Below are 26,011 nucleotides of genomic sequence, written 5' to 3'. Positions count from 1 at the left end.
AGATAATTGAAGCTGTGCATAGTCTCACACTGAGACCGAGCAGAAAAAAAGCTACAAACCTGAAAAAGCCAGATTATCCACCATCACACGCACACAAATTACAGCTTTTATAAGCACCGCCACCACAGGAGCCTTTTCATTGTATGCCAGCAATGTATGTGTAGTGAGATGACAAAATGACTGCAAATGACTGGTAATGCTTTTGATTTATGGCATAACAGAGTTTTAAGAACAAGAATGAGATACTGATACTGCATTTGTTCTATTCTTTTGCCATGTAACAAAAATATTTCAAATAGCTAGTTAAGTCTTCATTGGAGGTATAAGAATGTGAGGATAAAATATAGCATGAACACAAAAGAGCAAATTTACTAAACAATTGTGCCATTTGTGCACGGTATTTTTGCATAAAAACTTAGTCATATTCACTAACTGCCTGCCACCCAGTTTTACCACTATAGGGCTAAATTAGCGCTGTAACATTTTTAACACAGCACTATTAAAATCTGTGGAAAGCTTATACATTGCAGATAGCATGTGCAAATGAATGAAGACAGGAGATGCAAAAAAGCAAGAGATGCAAAGAAATCCACATCATCCTGACCCAGATTCAACACATAGACCCACTCGCTCTCATAGACACGCATGTATCTCCACCCTTCATGCCGGCAGGAAATCTACGTGCTTCTTTCTTGTCTGGCTTTAAATCAAGCTGAGTATCGCTTCAGGGAAACTCAGAGGTCTGGGAGATTTTTCTGCAACTCTTGCCCTTTCCAAAGGGGAAAGGTTCCAGGGAGCTCAACTAAACTCTGGGTTTGTTTAAAGGTAATCTGGACCTTTCCATCCCTGCTGAGCAAGCCAGAGGGTAAAAATAGAAAAGTATAAAACATAGCAGTCACAAAGCCACAAGACACAATATCTCAGAATCCAGGGCAGAGACAGAGAGACAGGGTGCAGATAAGGGCGATATTATTAATGAGGATAGAAAAAGAGGTGTGGATTGAACTGCGAATCCATACACGTTCACTGAGGTGAATCATTGCAATCGTGGCCTGTTTTCTAACGCATCCCAGGTATTGTAAGGACAGAAACCCCTCGCTGTTTATGCCGAATAACAAACCTGTCTAAGAAAACAGTTTTCTCTGAAAACCATTTGCAGCAGTAATTTAAGATGACAGCTCAAAGCCTTCAGATGAGAGAATGTGAGCTTCCTCCAGCATGTCCTGCATCAGTCTGATTCTTCAAACTGTGTAGCCTGCAGAGCGATTGAAGGTTATTATGGCCAAAGTCTCATCAGGATCAGATAGTCCTTCACCCCCCATCTATGTCCAAAACAACCAGAGACAGATCCACCCTGACTCATACTCCTACTGTCGTCCACAGCTATTCAATCTAACTCACAGCTAGGAGCTACTTACAAAAGACTTCTCATTTAAACTTAAAGATGCCGTCGGCTTGTGTATCGCAAACTTCCAGTGAGACTGACAGCGATGCCACTGACAGATGCATTGTTTAATTTGGGCGAAATGTGCAGTCACATTTGCAACATTTTCCAAGCACAAATGGTGCATTGTTTGCAATGAAGAACAGCTCACACTTTCAAACCAAACAGCTTTCTTCTACTGAATGCTGCAAATTTAAGTGAACAAATTGAACCTGTTGCGAAATATGCTCTTGAAATTACTTGATTTCACCCGCCAAAATTCAGTAAACAATGACAACTGCAACTTAAGGTCAACATATCAACAATACTCTTATTTACTGTAAGTCTGACGCCACGTGTCATTGTTTTCGTGTCTAAACTCTCTATCAGATCACGAAAACAAACATGGTGCTAATATACATTTACAGCATGCTGTAATACTAAAAAAATTCTCCATCTCAGTTGGCCTGACAGTGATTCATCTTTTCTGAATCAATAAATTATTGGTGTTCAGAACACAGTGAGTGTTGAGACTGTAGTGTACACCATGAGTTTTTAAAAGCTTAGCTTAAATGTGTGATATAAATAAATTAAGTAGTTGAGATAGTATTCTCAGTTGTACCAGAGTGGAGGCTTAGAACTGGTAACATTATTAGATATACATCACGACTTCATAGGTGCATTGTGCACACACACCTTTTTATCCAAAGCAACTTAGAATGCATTCAGGGTATTTTATCGGTTTGTGTGTTCCCTGCGAACCAAATCTATGAACTTCCGGTTGTGAGTACCATGCTCCACTGTTAAGCTACAGGAAACTTCTCATAGCAATAATAGCATTAATATCAAATATCTTGAAAGAAGTGCTACAATTGGGTTATGTTAAGGTGTCCTCAAGGGTGAACTTGACCTTTACATTTAATTGGAAATTCCACTTTTTTATTATCTAGATATTGATTTTCTCATTGCTAACATGTCAAGATATGAATCTGGAATCAAAATCTAGCTGACATGTATTCTCCTGGCAAGTAGTATTAAATGTTAAAGGCTGGAATCAATATATATTAATTAATTTAATTATCCAGTTCTTACAAAGTTAATGGTCATATAACTGCATGACTGACAAAAGAGAACTATTGGTTAAAATAAATTACAAGGACTATTATTTTGTCAATCATTTTCACTTATGCTATATGGAAGCAGTGATTATAGGAGCGATGGGCATTATTTGTGGAGTATTTTCTACCTTTCAACCACTTCTGTAAAAATACAGATGTTTTCCTGTTTGATTGTGTGTGTTAGAACAGTGTTTGTGAGGGTGTTTCTTTCTTGAAGTCAGAACATGTTTTTTTTTTCATCCAAGATTACAATGTGAAGCAATAAAAATGTCCAGACCTGAAACCTACCACCATTTAATGAAAAAAAGAAAGAAAAAAAATCAAACATTACTACAGCCTGACAGGATATTAAAATCTTGATAGTTCCTTTGTCAAGAAACAATCACAGTGTTCTCTGATGGCCACCATCTAAACCAGAAATACTAGCAAAGCTTGTCACAGACTACAGTCCTTCCCGTGGCAGCACAAACGAAGTGTGACAGCTGGTCAGAGTGAGAGAGAAGGTGAGAAGAGAGAGAGAGAGAGCTCTACGCCCAAGCCTGTGTAGACACAGAGACAGGGCATTTTATGGGAAGCTGATGGGAACTTGATTGACTGACTCTAGGACCCATGAGGCCATGCAGAGGATATGGTGACTGGCAGGTCAATCAGGACCTCAGCCCAGCCAGCCGGCCAATCAATTATCAGAGCCGATGGGGAGATAGGATCAGGAGCGCCACGCTTGACATGGCCTGACCCCATTGCCTCCTTAATGATAGGACTGTTTAAAGAGTAATGCAGCCCGGGTCTGAAGGACGCACCTCAGCATCATAACTATAACTGACCTCTCAGTGGCTTTTCATATAAATAAACAGATACTCTCCAGGCTGATTTACTATAGTACCACCCATAAAGGGAACCAAACAGTTCAAATACAAAATAGTTGATTCACAATAAATCACATCAGATTTATAAGAAGGCAGTTAAAACTTTTTCAGTGGGTGCTAGTTACTGATTCTGGGAGTAAAAGTTCTCTGAGTGTATGTCCACCAAACTTTTGAAAAGTATATTATGGAGAAAATTCCTTATTTGTCAAGACCTCGATTATTTGAATGTAGAGTCATTTTAGTATTACTTATATTCTATTGTGGTATTATTAATATTTTGAATATTTTTATATACATTCAGTTTACATTTCAGTTTCACCTTTTTGTGTTTTTGTTATTTTTTTATTAGGGTTTTCTATATTTCTATTTCTATTAATTTTTTATTAATTTTAGTACTTCAGCTTATTTCAGTTAGTTTCAAAGGCAACGTTTCTAATACGTTGAATTATATGTTTTCATGTGATATATTTTATGTCAGCTTTATTATAAATACTGGAAACATTTTTTTATAATTTTAGTCTTAGTAAACAATAGCAACACTGTTTGAAAGCTTGAAAGTCAACAGGCAAGCTGAAAAAACACCAGTTTTTTGGAACGACCATGATACTTTTAGTCTACATCAATGTGTGGGAGTTATGTTCAACAGCAGATCTTGGTGCTTTAGAAAAAGAAGACTAACTGTCTTCACATAAATCTGATCCAGCATTACAGTGAACTCCTACAGAATGGTGGTGGGGTGATGGTTTAGACAAAGACTAGACTCCACTTCAAGGTCTTACTCATGATCTTGTTAACTTGTTGACGTTTGACCCTTCGTAGCTCATAGTGGGGATCATCCAAGCAGCAGAGCTGCCCGCTATGGATATGGGTGGCACATCTGATCCCTATGTGAAGGTCTACCTTCTTCCAGACAAGAAGAAGAAATTTGAGACCAAGGTTCACCGGAAGACGCTGAATCCTGTTTTCAATGAGCAATTCACCTTTAAGGTAGGTCACAAACCTAACAGCGTCTAATTATAACAAGCAATTTCTCATTGGATCAGTGTGTTTGCATTCTATTCAAGCAGTATATCAAGTTATTTCAGACTCCTTCCTCTGGTGTATTAACAAGACAGTGAGTGGCACGATGTGTTGGAGTAATTACATGTAAACATGCAGATGGACTCCTGCAGGTGTCTGTCATCCGGAAAGTAGTATAATTTCTATTTTGAATGTTCATTACAGCTTTCCGATTCATTTTTATAAGACGTCATGCGGCTAGAAAGACCTTTTTGTGTAATTACCACAGTCAGACCTCTAGACTTCTATTAAATTGCTAAGTGAAGTGTGAATACAACTGATTCAACCAAGGGGGTAAAGGACTGTTTGCGTGTTTGGTTCTTGTTTAGCCTAGCGCAATTTCAACTATGACAAGGTACCTTGAGAACGAGAAATGAGCCGCACGCCAACATCGAGAGAGATAGCCACAGAGCTCTGACATGTAATCACAAGTGCCTTCATTATTGAAATGAAGAGACTGGAGAGCTGGTGTGTGTGATAGCGTCAAGGACAAAATAGCAACCCTTGGGTCTTATCTCTTTCCCGGCCAATCAAGCAGTTTGTCGCCATGTTGGAACAAGTCCTTCAGGATAATGAGTTTTGTCTGAAAAAACAGCTCAATTGGAGGTAATCAAGAATCAAATCTCTCTCTCTTTCTCTTGCGCACATGCAATTGTCCCATTGCTTCATCCCAGCATCTCAGCATTAGATAAGTCCCGTTAACTGGAATTGAGAGAGATTAGACTGGTAGGTATGCATGCAATTAATTTCACCCCTCATATCCTACAGGTTCCCTACACTGAGCTTGGAGGGAAAACTCTGGTGATGACGGTGTATGACTTTGACCGCTTCTCCAAACACGACGCTATTGGAGACGTGAAGGTGCCCATGAATAAGGTCGACTTTAGTCATGTGACTGAGGAGTGGCGGGACCTCCAGAGCGCTGAGAAAGAAGAGGTAAAAAGCTAACATGCATGGGTGGCAATAACCTGTTCCCTGGTTATGTGAATAAATATTAGCTTTTGAGTGAATATTCCATCTTTATTGCCTGACCTTCTGGAGCACAAGTGGAAAGTTTGCCAATTCAGTTGATCACTAGTAGTGATTCTTCCCAGTGACTTGAATCTTTTTCAATCGATTCATGCAGAAAATTGACATCATATTCATTCACATTCAGATTTGTTTGCTGATATGGAAAAGTTAACATTGCAACTGCTAAGTGAATGAGTCAAAATCTTTTTGGTTTTTGTTTTTCTAGACATGTGATCTCAACATGGAGACCCATTTTGTGTCAAATGAAAGAGTTTTTATTAGGCTATTGAAATGATCGTCTTCACAGATTTTGAATATAGTAAAATATATATTTTTATTTAAAAATAAATGTAATTTTTTTTAAATAAGAAAAAAATTTACACCGTTAGCAGATTTGCTGTACACAACCGAAACGCAGACAAATGGTAGTAGAGGCATTCGTCAGGTTTTGACGGACCAGTGTTTTACCCCGTTGGCGTCTGTTGGCATCGGCACTTGTTTCGTCCGATTGAACATATTGAATGGCGTTTGTTGGGTCTTGGAATGTCTGAGAAGTGGCATACTGTAATCTGGTGACTGTCACCATTGGTCTGTCTGTGCCGTGTGAATCGGCCTTCATGCTCCCCATGTTTTCTTTAACAAATGTGCCAAATAGGTTTGAAATGTTAAGTCGTATATTGATAAGGTTGTACACAACAAGAATAAATATAATTTAACAGGAGCTGCATGGAAATGTACTCACTGTACAAGTGCAAGACTTGAGGGCTATCCATCTTCAATGGAAATGTCAGTTAATCAGCTGGGCCGTGCCACATTTTTATTAATAAAAAAGTGTGACTTTCCAAGCAGTGGTTGGGGAGATTAAATTTTCATGGTAAATGTCATGGAATATAGCATTTAAGCCGTGGTTTCTATGGGAACCTTGTTTTTGTGCCACGGTTCCTTGGTGTAAAGGTTAATTATGACGCTGTCAAAAGCCTGCTGAGGGCAGAGAGTTGAAGGCTATCTACATACGTTGAAGGTTGCTCTTTGAGTTTTTGCTTCTGTCACACTCCATGTCCGATGAACTAACAGAGAACTTCAAGCACTGCTTGAGAAAGCTGGAGCGTATTGACTTTTATCAAAGAATCTCTTGAGTGGTCTCCTGAGGGTGGCACTTTAAGTGCCAGTAAAAACTAAATGAAAATTGACTGCAAAATGCCGTAGATTCTTGTAGTTCCATCCAGCTCAGTCCTCTTTGCTCATTTTTTCCCATACACAATTTCAAAAAAAGGCAGTCAATTCAACTTATTTACCTTGTAGGACTCATTTAATTAAACTATGAAATGTTATTTTTCCATTCTTATGACCTTTTAATTGACAGAAAATTAATTGTGTTGAAATGATGTAACCTTTTCCCCTTCCTCTTGTTTTCTATATGTCATATGTGTTTGTGTCCATGTTTACGAGAATGACTCCTGAAATGTTAATCGAATGTGTGTACGTGTAAATGTATTTTCAGTGCATTTACCGGTGCAGCTACATTTGTGGGAAATTAATCAGATTCAAAGAATACAAACACTATGCTCCTCATTTCCATTTCTTATAAATCCTGTTGAGTGGGTGATTGTCAAAAAATGTTTGTGTAAAGGGGAATATTTTAGTCTTGTGTGCTAGCAAAATTATTTTAGCTGGAGATGTTTCAGTTTGGCTTTGCTTCTTAGGAAAGGTTGATTTTTGTTAGAGAATTCACTATAAATTTGACCAGGTTTTCAGGTTCAGTTTTTCTATTTACCTTGACAATGATGTCCCTGATTGAACTTTTCTCTGCCACTCACAGCAAGAGAAGCTGGGTGACATCTGTTTCTCTCTGCGGTATGTGCCCACTGCTGGCAAACTGACCGTGGTCGTTCTGGAGGCCAAGAACTTGAAGAAGATGGATGTCGGTGGCCTGTCAGGTGAGTCCAGTTACTGAGTCACACTGTCAGCTGGACCCTGGCACAAAGGTTGTGCCATTATGTGATAGTTTAGGACGGTGTCTCTTGTTGCCAGCTGTCATGACAATTCATTTGTGTGTCTTTAAATACAAAGTGAAATCAAAATGGCTTCTATTTGCCCTTCTTAACCCTGTAAAACCATGATGTATGAAATAATAGTCAGAAAAATCTACAATTCTTTTTTTTATTAAACTGTTTGTTGAACAGACAAAATCTAAAAAAAAAAAAGTTTGCATATGTTTTTTTGTTATCTGTATGATACAACAGTCTTATATGACTCATACATTAATTATGATGTAGGAGAAAATTGAACTCACACTTGAGGAGGAAAAAAGCACCTCAATTTAATTCAGAAGCCTAAACGGAGCAAAAATATATGAAAAGAGTATAGACTACTTACAAAAATGCATGTGAATCAGTTGTTGCTTTGTATCTCCCCATTTAGTAACATGATATTAAACTATATATATATATATGAAGAGCTCATTTGCAAAAACAGATAACTCCATTTTTGTTTATTTTCAGAAATTGTGTTTTTTTTATTGTGCATTAAAAGTAATATCAATCAAACTGCAGTTGGGTTGTTTTGATTAAGCAATAATAACTCAATCAAATACAGGTAACTTACAAAATCAAAGTTCATTGAAAGTATGTTTATGTATGTATATATATATATATATATATATATATATATATATAAAAGTTAGTTTTATAGCAAAAGCAGATAACTTCACATTTCATGTTTCACACTCGTTTTATCTTTGTAATCTCCTCAGATGATATTGTAGATGCCTGACAAACGTTGTTATGATCATAGACTGTATGGGGATTTTTTAGACTGTATGGTTGTGATTACACGTAATACAGGGAGCAGCTTTTCCCTCACCATAGTAACTTGCTGCTTTTGCAAGGTATCATGAAAAATGTTCAGCCTTTATTTTTCTTTACACACAGAAGAAATCACAGGTCCATCGAATTCGTCTAAATTATCCATCTTGGATCACTTTTAATCAGTTTTGACAAAAATCCTCTCAGCTAGCGCGTCTTTTCAAAGTGACTGGCAACCTTGTCACCTGACCTGAAACAACAAGGGCGCTTGTCGGCTTCTGCAGTAAAACGTGAACTCACGATGCCTTGAAAGTGGACAATACCGGCTTTTCGGAAAAAACGTGTTAAGGGTTCAGATTGCGCTGTATGTGGAGAATAATGCACTGCACAAAAGTGGCGCTTATCGGTTTTTGCAAAAAATATATATACCAGTCATTTTGCTCTTCATATATATACCAGTCGATTTGAATGGTAAGGTTTTTTTATGTTTTTTAAAGAAGTCTCTTCTGCTCACCAAGCCTCCATTTATTTGATCCAAAATACAGCAAAAATTTTGAAATATTTTTACTATTTAAAATAACTGTTTTCTGTTTGAATGTATTTTAAAATGTACTTTATTCCTGTGATTTCAAAGCAGTGCAATTTTTAGCATCATTAATCCAGTCACATGATCCTTCAGAAATCATTCTAATATTCTGATTTGCTGCTCAAAAAACATTTATTATTGTTATTATATTATGTTGGAAACAGCTGAGTTGATTTTTTTCATGTTTCTTTGATGAATAGAATGTTCAGAAGAACAGCATTTATCTGAAATAGAAAACTTTTGTAAAATTATAAATGTTTTTATCATCACTTTTGATCATTTTAAAGCATCCTTTAAAGCAGGGGTCACCAAACTTGATCCTGAGAGCCTGTGTCCTGCAGAGTTTAGCTGCAACTTGCCTCCCTGGAAGTTTCAAGTATACCTTGTAAGACATCAATTAGCTGCTTCAGGTGTGTTTAATTAGAGTTGAAGCTAAACTCTGCAGCCCTCCAGGACCATATCTGGTGACCCCTTCTCTAAAGCAAATTATAGTGACTATAGCTTTTGAATGGTGTAGTGTATAATATTACAAAAGCTTTACATTTCATGTAAATGCTGATCTTTGGATCTTTCTATTCATCATAGAATCCTGAAAAAAAATGTACTCAACTGTTTTAAATATTGAATAATATTAAATGATATTATATAATGATAATAATAAATGTTTCTTGAACAGCAAATCAGCATATTATAACGATCTCTGAAGGATCATGTGACACTGAAGACTGGAGTAATGATACTAAAAAAATGTAGCTTTGATCACAGTCATAAATTTCATTTCAAAATATATTCAAATAGAAAGCAGTTATTTTAAATAGTAAAAATATTTCACAATTTCACTGCTTTTGCTGTATTTTGGATCAAATAAATGCAGAATTGATGAGCAAAAGAGAATTCTTTAAAAAACATAAAAAATCTTACTGCTTAAAAACTTTTGACTTGTAGTGTGTGCAGGTTGGGAAAAATCTTCAAATATTACAATAATATCATAGCCTAACATATTTGCATCCAGTCAAATTCCTGCCTTACATCATTTTTCAGCTGAATACACTAAGAAAGATGCATCATGTGTTGTGAATGCTCTTTTCATGTTGTCGTTAACATGGTTTCAAAACCCTTTCATTTTCTCATAGCTGTCTGTATGTAAATGTAAAGTCATTTTTAGTATATCTTTCGCTTTTAAAATCATGTAATGCGCATACAGTCATTCACAGCTACAAATCCCAAGGCCGTCGAAATGTGGCTTGAAATGATCCGACACTTTCCGAACCTACGGCTGTGTGGAGAGCTGCACTTTATCAGCTGAAGTAATATTCGGCTCTGGTGAATACATGAATACATTTTCGCTGAGTAAATTTACAGCTTGGCATTCACAAATCAGTCCTCATCTGTGCCGTAACCACTTATGAAAAATGGCCCGGTCTCGTCCTTCCATGCTTCCCCACCTCCCTCGCTGGCTATGTCGCACCTGGTCCCTGGTCTGTCGCGGTCCTGCTGTCACAGAGGCGGACAGGCCATCAGTACCAGACCCACCTGCTGGGAGCCAAGAGGCCTGACGTTTACTTCTCATCACTCACAGGGAGAAGAACAGCTATTAGCAGCACCTCCGAGAACAAACTTTCTCGCTCTCTCCAGTCCATTAGCAATCCAGATTAAAGCTGGCTATAAGCTGTCAGTCACGTTTCATAAGGAACTCCTACACGGCGCTGAAATTAACACCGTTAACATTTCTATTTAGGGGTTCGTGTTTAGAGCACTATAGTTTTCACGATGTGATAACTACAACCCCCAAACCTCCTATTGCGTTTCATTGTCGGGCTTGTTGAATTGGTCGTTTGCCAGATCGATCAAATCCTGTGTGAAAATTGTGCAGTTAAGGGTGCTTTCACCATCAATTACTGGGTTTTTGCCAGACTCCGACGGTTTGTATTGTGAAATGAACCTTTTTAACAAAGCACTCAATGTTCCCACTGATTTTACTAGAAAAACATTTCTGTCCCTGCATTCTCTCTCTGCTTTTCTTCTCGTTCCAAGTTCGTGAAAATGGCTCAGATTTAATTGTTGTTATAGGGGGAGATGTTCTCCCGAAGGAATCGCTTCAGAGCATGTCCAAAGAGCTGTCACATGATTAGAAACAATAGTCCCGCATGGATCATGCCAATAATTAGTGACTGTTTCCATTGTGATTCAGCTACAGGGAGGACGACTCATCAGAACACTATAATTTATCCTTTTCTCTATTCAAACCCTGTTTACTCTCCGTAATCACACAAGATGTGGTTGTTGCAGCTAAAATAAATGTAATTTGAATTAATTCACAAAAGCTGTGCTTACCAATTTTCTGCATTTTTCCTCATTATGCTTTTTGTGGTTTAGATTATTAATTGAATATGCAATTATATTCTATTCTATATAAATTCTGTTCTATTATGCAGATCATGTGTGTTCTGTGAATAAAACTCGTGACTGTGGCATTGCTAGTGCCATGTTATTGTACTTTTTCAAAGCCTCTGAAGGCATTTGGACACTTAATTCACATTTCAAGGGATAGTTCACCCAAAAATTCAAATTCTGTCATTAATTACTCACCCCCATGTCGTTCCAAACTTGTAAAGTCTCAAAGTCTGATATGGAACAGAAGAAATTGTTGAATAAAGTTGTTATTTTTGTTTTCTTTGTGCACAAAAAATATTCTTGTTTCTTCGTAACATTATGGTTGAACCACTGGTGTAACATGGACTATTTTAATGATGTCCTTACTACTAGGGATGCTCCGATCAGGATTTTTGCAGCCGATACCGAGTACCGATTTCTTGTCATGGTGATTGGCCGATACCGATGCCGATTCTGATGCTTCAAGCTTTATATAACATATGTAATAATATTATATAAATAAATCACAAAAATTATTCCTTATACAGTGAACATTTTAATATTCCTTTAATATGGTGTTTATGCATAACGTGTATCAGGATACTCAATATAAGACAAAAATAAATGCAAACAAAATGTTTCTGATGCAACCCAAGGCAGAGATTGGCTAGGACTCGAGTCGCATTTTTATAGCCTTCAGACTTGACTTGACCTGAAATGACTCCAGACTTTACTCGGCTCGAGGAAAAGGACTTGTGAATATTTAAAAGCAACTCGAGTCTTTTATCCTTAAATACTTATATAACTGATTTTCAACAGGCGGACCTCATCCGCACCCTGCCATCCATCCGGACCGCGAGCCGTAACAGCAGCACCATTTTAAGTGAGCAGCATGTCAACAGCGGAGAGATTCACATAACAAGCGCTCAGGGTCGTTTATGGTAAATATGTTTCTGCGCTATATACTCTAGTATTTTTATCTAAAGCTAAACACGCTTTATTCGAGCCCTTTCAACTCTGTGCACTTTCTCTCTCTCTCTCCCGACGTACGTCGGCACCAAGTTCAAGAGCTGCCGCAGTTATTTTAACAACGACAGAAACATGGCGAGAGGCAAAATTATAGATTACTTTCACTAAAATACAGCAGCAAAAAAAAACAACAATGCTGCAAATATAGTTATTTTTCTTACTATTTATCTATCATTTAGCATCATTAATCTATAAGTACATTTATATATATTTAAACACCAATATGGAGAAGTCTGATGTAACTTATAAGGTTAATACTGTTCAATATAAGACTGAAGAGGAAAAAAGAAATAGAAACATTAAAACTACTGAAAGAACAAAACGGAGTAGTTTGATCACGGTTATCCACGGGCGCTGCGGATAATAAGCGGGTCGGGTAATAAAAAATGCATTCTGATTATTTGCGGGTGGATAAAATAAATCACCCGCGACGGGTGGATAAAATAAATCACAAATGATGCAATATTAACTACATTTTTCTAAAATAAATTTTTTCATTAGGCAGATGATTTAATTTGTGTGTGTGTGTGTGTGTTCGCCTGATCGGGAAGTTGCAGTGACAGAAACGGTGACATTCCAGATAAAGTTTAAAAGGAGTAAAGCCTCTGTTAATGCTATTGAGTAGGCTAATATGGCCAAAGAAGATATTATGTTTTATTAATAAATGTTCATAGAGCAGCCGCGATCAGCTCCGGTGCCCGACACGTGCAGTGATGCGCAGATCAGCTCTAACGTCACTGAATCTGCTGTTAAAAATGAACCACCCATTCATCATATCATCATGCAAAACATACACGACATATAACGAATTTTTCATTGTTTCTCGAAACGTCATAGCATTTCCACACTGGCGATGACTTGCAGCATATGCCACGCATCATATACGTCGTCACGCGTTGACGTCACCAAATTGCGATCGGTTCGTGAGATCGGCCAAATGTATGAGTACCGATCGAGTCATAAAATGTGAATATCGGCTGATACCGATCTCCGGCCGATCGATCGGAGCATCCCTACTTACTACCTTTCTGGGCCTTGAACGTGTCAGTTGCACTGCTGTCTATGCAGGTCTAACGGGTTTGGAACATGATGGTGCGTAGTTAATGACAGAATTTTAATTTCTGGGTGAACTGTCCCTTTAAATTTGTATGAATGTAATAAGATATCAAAATATCAAATTCAGTATCATTAATTTCAAAACAATAAATCAATCAATACACACAATGTTACTCTGCTAGGACACCCAGGGAGCTGACTTTAAAAAGTCATTATAAGAAAAGACTATGAAATCATTTGCATTGTTTATTTGCAGATTCCACTTGTTTTAATATTTTGCAATGCAATGAAAATTATATATGTTAAGTGTCCAGATCACATGTGGTTTAGACCGTGAAAGGTCTATTCATTGTACTATTCATATATATAAACATAATGGTTAAGGCAGTGTTATTTTAATACAATTTATATACTATACTATAATAGGTTTTATTGAAATTTGTAATAATATTGTTTATTTTTCACTTTAATTTTAGTCCAAGTAATGTTATGTGCTTTTGTCATTTTTCTTTTTCCTTCTTCAACTTATATTTTTACGATTTTAGTTAGTCTATTGCCAACGTATTATTTCTAATTTTCTAATCTAAGTTTCAGTTTTTCATCAAATTTTTTGTATTTTTACATTATTTAATTTACTTCTTAACAATTTTTATTAGTTGTATTTTGTTAACAGTGCTTATACAATTAAATGTCAAGGTTAAAGTGTGGCTTAAGGGTCCAGGTACTTTTTCAGGTCAGTGCATGTGGTTTAGACATCCTAAAAGACTATTATTTGTTTTTGTATTTGAACAAAATAGGGGTTGAAATTGGCACATTTTTTTAATGAGCATTTACATAGCAGCTGAGGGTGAATGCAGTGCATGCAGTCCACCACTAGGAGACACCTATGAGTCTGTAGACCATACGTAACTGAATACCTATGTTCCAGAGCCAATGAAAACATACCACATCAGAGACAAGGGCCAGTTTTATTTTCACTTGGATTTTCAGTATCCCTTCTAGATGAGCTTCTCAAGTAACTGTATGAACCATAAACACAAGTCATTACAAGCACTGCCAACTCCTTGAACCACAAACTTCTGGCGTGGCTTCTGTGTGAGTGTAGATTACCACAGATTTCTCCAACAACCTCAAACCTCAGGCACTCTGTTGCCAAGCAACCAAGCAAAAGCACCACCATTAACAGTTTTAGACCCGGAAAAGTTCTATTTAAGTTCAGCATCATAAATAGCCATACTGTGTGTTTTCACCTTATTAAATGTGGATGGAGCAAGCGGCCAGAGCTCTGAAGCTCCTGCAGTGTTAGTGTAAGTTCAACAGGAGGTGCTGTGCTGCTCTATTATGAGAAGTCTATCTTTGCATCCCATATAGACTGAATAAAATATTTTAGCATGCATTCCATATGTGATCCCCCTGTCAGACTGTGAAGCTTTGTGAATGCATAAGGGAAATATGAAAGCATACTTTTTTGTTGTTTGAAAGACCTTTTTGCCATGTAGTCATACCAATGTTCTTTAAGTTACAGGGCATAGTCCTGTACAGTTTTTACAGCAGATACAAAAAGTGTTTAATTGATAGGAAATACAGTAAAAACAATAAAATCATGAAATATTATTACAATTTAAAAATGACTTTTTCTATTTGAATATAGTTTACAATGTAATTTAAAGCTTCATTTTCAGCAGTCATTTTCAGCAGTCTTCAGAGTCACGTGATCCTTCAGAAATCATTTCTCATTATAATTATTATTATTTTTTTTTTTTTACGTATTGTCAAGTATGGTGACCCATACTCGAAATTGGTGCTCTGCGTTTAACCCATCCAAGTGCACACACACAGCAGTGAGTAGTGAACAAATGCACACACACACACACACCGTGAACACACACCCGGAGCAGTGGGCAGCCATGCTGCAGCGCCCGGGGAGCAGTTGGGGGTTCGGTGCCTTGCTCAAGGGCACCTCAGTCGTGGTATTGAGGGTGGAGAGAGCGCTGGACATTCACTCCCACCTACAATCCCTGCCGGCCGGGGACTCGAACCCGCAACCTTTCGATTACGAGTCCGACTCTCTAACCATTAGGCCACGACTTCCCCACGACTTATTTGTATCAAAAATATAAACTAAAAAAATTGGATGATGAACTGATCAGCAGTTTCATGCAACTAATTTGCCATTTAAAATTCTTAAGTCTGCATGTGTAGTTAATTCAATTTAGACAGTTTGCTAGAATTTTTAGTGTCTGGTGTGAAAATGGTGGAGAACTATACATGTCACTGTGAGACTCTGTGTTGCCAGATCCAGCTATTATAATCTTCCTTGGCCTTATCTTTTCCTATTAATTTGACACTTTAGAAAGTTAAAGTAGTGTTAGCAATAGCTCTATCCTATCTTTATCTTATCATAAGATTTGAACAAAGTTAAGTATATTTGATTTATTTTCTGTTTTCATAGCAATATCTGGCAACACTGCGTCATCGACACAAAACATGTAGGTTACAGAATGAAATGAAATATCCAAACACTGGCCATATGAAAGAGTCCATGCTATTTCATTTACTATAGAAGGTAAACTTTCACAAAGTCATATTATAAACATTCATAAGAGCACAAGACAAAGTTAACATTTACATAGCTCTGCTTATTAATGAAAACTATGACAGTAATATTGCATAAAAAAAAAGATAAAATTATCCACCCCTATAACCGATAGTCTGTCCTATACATCTACATGTCTGTCTCTTTTAAAGTTTTTAGTGTACAAATTGTATTTGTAGGTGTTACAATAGCACAATTCTTGGTTTACGGCCATGGTCTTATACACCCTCAGCTTATGAGCAGTGAGATCTACACTTTCAAAAACTGCATGCCACAGATTTTGTGCTGCCCTACTCCTAATATGGTATGGGTGCAAATTCAGCATGCCTTCTAGGTTTCTCTCTCTTTCTCTCTCTCTGTTTGGAATGTGCTACTCTGGCTTTTTATAGAGATAAAGACCATTTAGATGAAGAGGGAATTGAAAATACCAGGGATTTAAAAAAAAAAAATGTTTTGAAATACCAGGGATCTCTTTTGGAGCAGAGCAGAGAGGATGATGGTGACAGAAAGAGACATATCAGGGAGAGAAAGAGTGAAATGAAATGACATATTGGACAAAAGGTAATTCTCAAACATGGTTACATCTGTTAAATTCAACCATTTCTCACCTCAATAACCGCTGCTATATCCATTTTTTATTGTGAGGCTCAGAAAGGCATATGACATCTCCCCTCTTTAAGTCTCAGTATAACATATAAAGCATACCGTAACTCCCTTTTTCAAAAAGGAAGACGTATGGATGTAGAATCAGATATTGTTTGATATTTTATCCTTTATTTGTATTCTGAGGTTTCAATCAAAAATTGATTCGAAGAGAGGTGAGTCTGAATCAGTAGTGGGTGAGGTAAACAGATGATGTGAGATGCATGATGGAAACAGAATATAGATGCTGGAAGTGATAGATAAGATGGATAGTATTTTGAGGCCCTGGCAGAGATTGATGTGACTGAATGGCAGTAATGTAACAGGAAAGATTTTCTCCGGGATACTGGAGGGCACACACCTGTCGTGTAAATAAAAGCTTGTACTATCTTATCACGTACCACAAGAGATTTGTATTGGAGCCTCAGTAGGAGCTGCAGATGCTGCATGCAGTGTTATTTTGTGATATTTGGAGAAATGTAAGAATACAATTAAGAATAAAAGATGAATGAATGAAATTGGTACAATATTTTTTGTTGTTGTAAATACAAAAGTGCTAATTTCAACCTTTTGTATTTACTGAAACTAGGAGTGGTAGTACATTAAAATAATTAAATAAAGTAATTGTAAATAATTAAAATTAAATAATTAAAATCTGTAATTCCAGACATTTAAAAAAATGTGTTCTTCAGGGGTTCACACTCTTTGTGGCTAATAAATCTGCATGACTTTTTGACAGTTTGTGATAAAATACAATGAAATAAATGTCTGTTGAAAAAAAAAAAAAAATTCCCTGTTGTTTCTATCTCCTAAAATATTTTAGAACAGAAAAAAATATATATTTTTTTTTATTTTTAATGGAAATTTACATGACTTTAAAATGTAATGAGCTTTCCTGGTTTAGAAATCACTAAAAATTCCATGGTATGTCGAGGTTTTCCAAGACTGTGGGAACCCTCATTCTTGAATAAAAATGGCAGTTGTTGAAGCAATAAATCAAAATAAGAAAAATTACTTTGCATATTTTAGCTTATTGTAGGTTTGTTTTAGTTTTTGTTTTGTCTTATTTTGAATCACTTTAAGCCATCTTGTGGCCCCCTTGGAAGTGTACTGGGTTCCAGTTACCTGGTTGAAAACCACTGTTCTAATGTGTCATAAAAACTGAAGTAATTTTTCATGCTATGTCCTGTACCTGTGTGTTTTTAGATCCCTACGTCAAGATTCACCTGATGCAGAACGGCAAGCGGCTGAAGAAGAAGAAGACGACAATCAAAAAGAACACCCTCAACCCTTACTACAACGAGTCTTTCAGTTTCGAAGTGCCATTCGAACAAATCCAGGTAAATCAGGATTTTGTTTTTGTTAACTTGTACTGAAACCGAGCTCTAATAAGGCAATGGCAAATTCAATGCAAATTCCCATTTTCATTATTGTCATCAAAGACTAATTAACAAATCCTGTGTTGAAATTTGTAGAGACTAATTGGCAAGTAACAAACGAAATGTAACTTGTGAAATGGGACAAGGCTCGGCGTGAGGCTAAAAGTTTTGTTGCTAATTAGTTAGAGAATAAAATGGATGCAATGCTTACTAGTGCAATAAGAATAAAATTGATTCAAATTGATTTAGCATTTCATGGTTCAGAGGATACATTTTATGCTTGGAGTGAGCTGCTTTGAATTCAAAGTGTGTCTGGGGGTCTGTTAACCAGAGAGGCCTTTCTCCCATCCCATTCACACCAAGCAGCAGACGTTTCTAAAAGCGGCTATCCCCAACTAACAGTTCCTCGCTCATTGTACTTCCCTCAATATTTCATTATATGGCAAATTAGCTCTGGCTCCCGAGAACAATGGCCCCAGGCCTGTTCTCACCGGTCAGTGAAATCCAAGCGGAGAGGTGGATCGAAGGATAATCAGGCCTCTGAAGACGCTAATTTATATTGTCTGCTCGCATTTCGTGCGCGGGTGGATCGGGCTCAAAGTAAGCAAGCTAAGAGCGAGCCATTGACCCCGAACTCACTCTGATCAGTTTTGTGCTCACAGTCAATTTACAGATTTCTTCGGACCTCTTCGGTGGCACCCGCTGGCCTTTCTTTGGTATCTGCCGCCATGCTCTTCAAAGACCCATGCTGCTACAGAGTAACAGGCCCTTGAATAGACCATCACACTGAAATAACTGTAGTGGTATTTGGGAAAATAGTCAGTGGTGTGCACCACTATGTGTATTTTCAGTCATTGTTAAACAATGTTGCCCAGCAACCCTTTGTAAGATATTCATAATATCAAAGTCCTCCTCATTAAGTTATAAAATGTAGTTTTTAAATGTGTCAGAATTTAAGAAAAAAACTTTTTATATATATATATATACTGTACTTTATATATCTCTATATACATGGCTTTTCAAAAGTTTTGGGTTCAAGAGTTTTTTTTTTTTTTTTTTTTTTTTAAAGAAATAAATACCTTTCAGCAAGGATGTATTACATTTATCAAAAGTGAAAATAAAATAATTTTTTATATATATATATATATATATATATATATATATATATATATATATTAGTGCTGGGCAACAATCAATCGCGATTAATCGCATAAAAAATAAAAGTTTTTGTTTCTATGTGACCCTGGACCACAAAACCAGTCTTAAGTCGCTGGGGTATATTTGTAGCAATAGCCAAAAATACATTGTATGGGTCAAAATTATAAAAAAAATTATTTTATGCCAAAAATCATTAGGATCATAAAGATCATGTTCCATGAAGATATTTTGTAAATTTATTACCTTAAATATATCAAAACTTAATTTTTGATTAGTAATATGCATTGCTAAGAACTTAATTTGGACAACTTTAAAGGAGATTTTCTCAAGAATTAGATTTTTTTGCACCCTCAGATTCCAGATTTTCAAATAGTGGTATCTCGGCCAAATATTGTCATATCCTAACAAACCATACATCAATGGAAAGCTTATTTATTCAGCTTTCGGATGATGTATAACTCTCAGTTTTGGAAAATTGACACTCAAGACAGTTTTGTGGTCCAGGGTCACATATAATATATGTGTGTGTACTGTGTATATCTATTTTGTATATATAAAGACACACACATACAGTATATATTTAGAAAATATTTACATGTATATATTTATATTCATATTTTTCTTAAATATATACTTGCATGTGTATTTATATATACATAATATATATACACTCACCTAAAGGATTATTAGGAACACCTGTTCAATTTCTCATTAATGCAATTATCTAATCAACCAATCACATGGCAGTTGCTTCAATGCATTTAGGGGTGTGGTCCTGGTCAAGACAATCTCCTGAACTCCAAACTGAATGTCAGAATGGTAAAGAAAGGTGATTTAAGCAATTTTGAGCGTGGCATGGTTGTTGGTGCCAGACGGGCCGGTCTGAGTATTTCACAATCTGCTCAGTTACTGGGATTTTCACGCACAACCATTTCTAGGGTTTACAAAGAATGGTGTGAAAAGGGAAAAACATCCAGTATGCGGCAGTCCTGCGGTCGAAAATGCCTTGTTGATGCTAGAGGTCAGAGGAGAATGGGCCGACTGATTCAAGCTGATAGAAGAGCAACTTTGACTGAAATAACCACTCGTTACAACCGAGGTATGCAGCAAAGCATTTGTGAAGCCACAACACGCACAACCTTGAGGCGGATGGGCTACAACAGCAGAAGACCCCACCGGGTACCACTCATCTCCACTACAAATAGGAATAAGAGGCTACAATTTGCACGAGCTCACCAAAATTGGACGGTTGAAGACTGGAAAAATGTTGCCTGGTCTGATGAGTCTCGATTTCTGTTGAGACATTCCGATGGTAGAGTCAGAATTTGGCGTAAACAGAATGAGAACATGTATCCATCATGCCTTGTTACCACTGTGCAGGCTGGTGGTGGTGGTGTAATGGTGTGGGGGATGTTTTCTTGGCACACTTTAGGCCCCTTAGTGCCAATTGGGCATCGTTTAAATGCCACGGCCTACCTGAGCATTGTTTCTGACCATGTCCATCCCTTTATGACCACCATGTACCCATCCTCTGATGGCTACTTCCAGCAGGATAATGCACCATGTCACAAAGCTCGAATCATTTCAAATTGGTTTCTTGAACATGACAATGAGTTCACTGTACTAAAATGGCCCCCACAGTCACCAGATCTCAACCCAATAGAGCATCTTTGGGATGTGGTGGAACGGGAGCTTTGTGCCCTGGATGTGCATCCCACAAATCTCCATCAACTGCAAGATGCTATCCTATCAATATGGGCCAACATTTCTAAAGAATGCTTTCAGCACCTTGTTGAATCAATGCTACGTAGAATTAAGGCAGTTCTGAAGGCGAAAGGGGGTCAAACACAGTATTAGTATGGTGTTCCTAATAATCCTTTAGGTGAGTGTACATAGGTCACACATGTCTTGTACACAAAAAACTTTTATTTCGGATGCAATTAATCACAATTAATCGTTGACCAGCACCAATATACATATATATATATATATATATATATATATATATATATATATATATATAAAACTGTCACAGGAATAAATTACATTTTACATATTTCACAGTATTATGATTTTTGATCACATAAATACAGCCTTGGTATGCATACAAGATTTCTTTCAGAAACAGTAAAAAAAATCTTACCGACCCCAAACTTTTCAATGACACTGATCATCATTTATCATCATCATTATTATTATCCAGCACATGTTTGAACAAACTGAAAGTCAGAAATGTTACGTTACAAATGTGTGTCTCCAATTTCTATTACAGAAAGTTCAAGTTGTTATAACTGTTCTGGACTATGACAAGATTGGCAAGAACGATGCAATCGGCAAAGTGTTTGTGGGCTTGAACAGCACAGGCACCGAGATCCGTCACTGGTCAGATATGCTGGCCAACCCGAGGAGACCCATCGCTCAGTGGCACGTGCTCAAGCCGGAGGAGGAAGTGGATGCCCAGCTGGCAGCTCAGAAAAAATAGAGCAGCCCGAGCCCAACCCCCCGCCCCACCTCCCACAAACCCGCCCGTGTAGTGCTCTTTACCCAGTGCGTGTAAATACCTCAGTGATATAAGGATTCATGCACCCTCACTCCTAATTTCGTGTCTAAGAAAACCGCCTTCTCGGACCACCCTTGAGGTGTTGTGTTGTTACGTCAGTCCCCCTTGCCCCCTTCCTTCCTTCCTTCCTTCCGTTGATAAACTTTCTCTGTCCTTTGTTGTTTCACCTCCATCCACGACCTTAAAAGTCCCCGACCAAATGCCCCCTTCTTTTAAGCAATATGATCTGTATAGATAGCGCATGACTGGAGGAATTTATTGTACCACAGGTGTATATATCAGTATGCAGACGAAAATGATTTCTAGTTTATGTGTTTGTATGTTGTTACCCGTTTCCTAATCTGTGTATATCTTGATGTTTTTAATAAGATGTTCTATTTTAAATTATGTAAATGCTGACATAGAAGAGCCAATATTATATATAACGGGATTTAAGAATTTTACCTTATTGCAATCCACTAAAATATACGATATATCTCTATATAAATATTTAAAGAAATCCAACCTGCAAGACGCTAGTGGAGGTACTCTCACTTCGTAAAGGACGGTTTGCGCTTCATGTTTACGTAAAAAAAAGCATACAAATGTATCGTACACGATAAACACACACTGAACACGAAGGCCATTAACTAATATGGTTCCATGGTATAAATGTAATATGCTGCTGACAATTATACAAGCACATGATTTCGTAAGAACTTTTTGTACTAATTTATCAAACTGAGGACCTGTACGCTTCGCTTAAACCACTTTAATCGAAGGAATTCTTCTTACTTGACGAAAACCAATCAGCCTTTTTTTTTATTATTTCTCATACGGTGATGCTGTTAACTTTTAGTAAAACGGGTCCCCGGTTTGCTTCTTTCTTGTTTTCTGTCCTTCGATTCCCGAAACGTCCTGAATCCGATCTGGCGCTTTTGCGAAACCGTAAATTGAAAAGCTGTAGCCATCGTGTCCTTGAAGCTTGAATTTGTGAATCGCTTCCTTTTCTCGTCGTTGGACTCGTTTCGTTGAGGAATTTACGGTTCAGCCTCCAAAAAAAAAATGAAACCAGGAGTTTTGACTCTAGCTTTAAGACAACTATTTTTTAGATTAAGTCAACATCTGAATATTTTTGGTAACTGCATGATTTTTTTTACGATCTTTGCTAAAGGCCGGGTAACGGGGGGATTTATTTACACCGGGGCGTCTTTCAAGAGACTCCCTTGCCTTCAATCAAAAGTAATCAAATGTTGCGGGACGGAAACTTTTGAAGCGCTCTGTCCCAACAGGTCAATGATGAGGAGGAGGAAGAGGAGAGGCGAGCTTTTAAACACTGCCATTGTTTTCAGGGAGGTACGAGGAGCACACAACTCCTCCCTCCACGCACACGCCACTCGGATAGTGGTTGTAGCTTTGCTTCATCGGGGAACAATGTATTTTGGCCGCGACGGTGCCCTAAACAGCAATTTTTGCTTTCTGTTGCCTTTTCACAGTGACAATAGGGTTAGCCATGCTTAACTGCCAATCCCTTCCCCCGTGGCTACTGTTTTGCACTGTAAAGTCTAGGAATGGACAGTTGCTTTTCGAAAATAGTCTGTTTAGTATTCCGAAAATAGCGAACCGGCCCCCGACCGGTTTGGATGCCATGAGCATTAGCGAATCTTTAACAATAACCGTAAAAGTTAATGGTCTGTACAGGTGATAACATTCTAATGTCCTTTACTACGGGTCTAACAAGAGGGCGAGTAGACGTTTAGTCCATTAAAACCATGAGTTATCTTGGAGGAACCTCTCGCGTACACTAGATGCTAGCTTCAGGAGGAGTTTCTAAGTGTTTTCAATGTTACTGTGTAGGTGATAGCACTGTTACTTAAAAATAAAAGGAGAAAAAAAAGCTATTCGTCATTCCATAGGAGTCTTTAGGGACTGAGTTGTGTATCACTGTGACTGCGGTGTGTGCTTAGCGTTGTAGTTTTCAGTAGGTAGCGGCCATCTTGTACTATAGTGACGTTGTGCTGCCATCCCCCTATCACACCACACGAGAGTACGAAAAATAAGAGAGTACGCGCGCTCATGGGTCACTTCACACAGCATTTTGTTGAGCACTGTGCAATACTTGTATGTTAATTTCCTAGTGTTTAAACGGGCGGCATCTCTCGATAGGGGCCAAAAGAAAGAGAGAGAGAGAGAAAAAAAAACGCAACCCTATACAGTGAGACGATGTATCCATCGACCGTAGTCTGGTTAGGTCACAGCACACGTGTGTAGTTTGGAGCTCAACATCTGTAAACTTGTAAAGGATTCCTCCGTTTTTCCCGTTGAGTTTTCCTGCACACAGATTTAACCATCCAAACATTCGGGTAAATGTGTGTGTGTGTGTGTGTGTGTATATATATATATATATATATATATATATATATATATATATATATATATATATATATATCCATGTTATATATATATATATATATATATATATATAGGATGTACCCCAAATATGAGATTACCTATCTATCTATCTATCTATCTATCTATCTATCTATCTATCTATCTATCTATCTATCTATATATATATATATATATATATATGAAAACCCTTCCCTTTCAGAATAGGTGTATATATATTTTTATATTTGTCCTGATATAATTTCCTCATTATTGAGATCACCTGGATATAAGAGAATTGTATCAATCTTGTTATGGAAACTATCTGTTGTACTATTAATATGATTGGCTGTACCATTTTGTTATCGCTGTTATGATTACACTCATGACTATTACCTGGTTATTGTTCCTTTAGTGCCCTACTGAAGACCATTTTATATTTATTATGGAACTCAGAATGTACAGTATGGACTGTGTGTTTTGTTTCTACTTTTTATCGTGGGACCAAGTATAGTTGGCACTCTCATTTCAATGTTGCAATAAATATTGATTTATGTGTTTTATTCATAGCCGAATATGATTTCTTACCCTGTCGGAGAGAGCGAACCTAGAGAAGAACTCCAAAACGTGTAATCGCAACTATAGGTACAATTATTACTCCACTACTCCTATGTTACCTGACTTATGTACTCTCGTTTATATAAGTATTTATGATATCTTAATACAAGAGGCTTGTTTATAAAACAAGGTTAAAAATGCAGTTTTAGAGTCACAAACTGACACACTCGTTTCGTACGGCAAAAGGGTGTTGTTGTACTATCAGGTGTCTGCACGTTAGGTGTAGAACTGGAAGTACAGTAGAAGACAGCATTGCTCGTTACACCTCAGAGGTTTGTAAAGTAGTCTGAAAAGCCATTTCTAGCCCTGCAAAGCAACGCTATCTTTTACTGAAGCCTACCAAAGCACGCAAACAGCTCCGTCAACTGCACCAGACAACTTGAAAAAGAGAAACAAAAACAAAAAAAAGCCCGATCGCTCAGCACAGTATACGCATACAACCTTCTGATACTCTAGGACGACGAAAAGCCACTTTTCAAGAAAAAGCTGTGTAAAGAATTAGAATCTGATGCTGTAGGGAGATCCTAGTTGCCTTTGTGTATATCAACTGCCTGCTTGAGTATTTTTGTGTGTGGAAATTTTCTCTGTAATCTTGTAGAACTGTTCGGGGTGTTTTTCCTGCCATACTGCTCGTCCCAGCGGCGAGCCGACAGTTATATTGCTGTGTATACCTTCATTTTTGATGAGGTGTTTTACAATTTCGTTTCACTTTGTGTAGTGATTCACTCTGTGGAGTTTCTGACTGTTGTTATATAACTTCATATACACAAATGTTCAATAAAAATGTTTTATTTCCTGTTGATACAGAATTTTCTCAAGAGCCTTTTTTGTCTTAAATTACTTTCATTCTGCTTTTGATTTTTCGAACCGCATGAAATGAGTGGCAAAAATGTACCATGGTGACCATAATTTCCACTAGACTACCTTAGTATTGTTTTATTGTCCTTAGTACCAAAAAATGCAGCATGAACAAACAAATAAATACAATAAAGTAAAATATCACAATGATTCTTGCATTTGGTTCCAAAAAGAGCCCATATTTAATAATGAATAAAGTCAGGGTTCTATGGAAGCCCGTTTCCGCCAATGAATAAAAAATTAAACAAGGTAATTGCGACTTTTTATCTCACAATTTGGACTTTTTTCACGCAATTCTGAGATATAAACTCGCAATTCTGAGATATAAACTTTCATTTCTGAGATATAAACTCGCAATTCTGAGATATAAACTCACAATTCTAACTTTTTTTCTCGCAATTCAGACTTTTTTCTCAGAATTCTGAGATATAAACTCGCAATTCTGAGATATAAACTTTCAATTCTGAGATATAAATTCGCAATTCTGACTTTTTTTCTCAGAATTCTG

The 26,011-nt window shown here is 37.2% G+C and overlaps 1 protein-coding gene across 3 annotated transcripts in view; it reads left to right on the top strand.

The window, feature by feature from the left end:
- Positions 1-23,514, top strand: part of LOC306858349 (synaptotagmin-1-like) — a 202,638-nt gene extending 179,124 nt beyond the window's left edge. For 2 of the 3 annotated variants that reach the window (XM_079398850.1, XM_079398849.1), the window contains 5 exons: positions 4,227-4,394; positions 5,235-5,402; positions 7,297-7,414; positions 17,770-17,903; positions 21,373-23,514. In XM_079398850.1, the coding sequence (XP_079254976.1) occupies positions 4,227-4,394; positions 5,235-5,402; positions 7,297-7,414; positions 17,770-17,903; positions 21,373-21,582 (798 nt within the window). In that variant the 3' untranslated portion in view covers positions 21,583-23,514. The remainder of the gene's footprint in view (positions 1-4,226; positions 4,395-5,234; positions 5,403-7,296; positions 7,415-17,769; positions 17,904-21,372) is intronic. The other variant, XM_079398848.1, reaches the window with a different exon arrangement.
- The last annotated feature ends 2,497 nt before the right edge of the window (positions 23,515-26,011 follow it).

Source organism: Barbus barbus (genome assembly GCF_936440315.1).
Source record: "Barbus barbus genome assembly, chromosome: 39".
Taxonomy (NCBI): domain Eukaryota; kingdom Metazoa; phylum Chordata; class Actinopteri; order Cypriniformes; family Cyprinidae; genus Barbus; species Barbus barbus.
The sequence above is the reverse complement of the archived record's forward strand: the minus strand, read 5'-3'. Positions and strand labels throughout refer to the sequence as shown.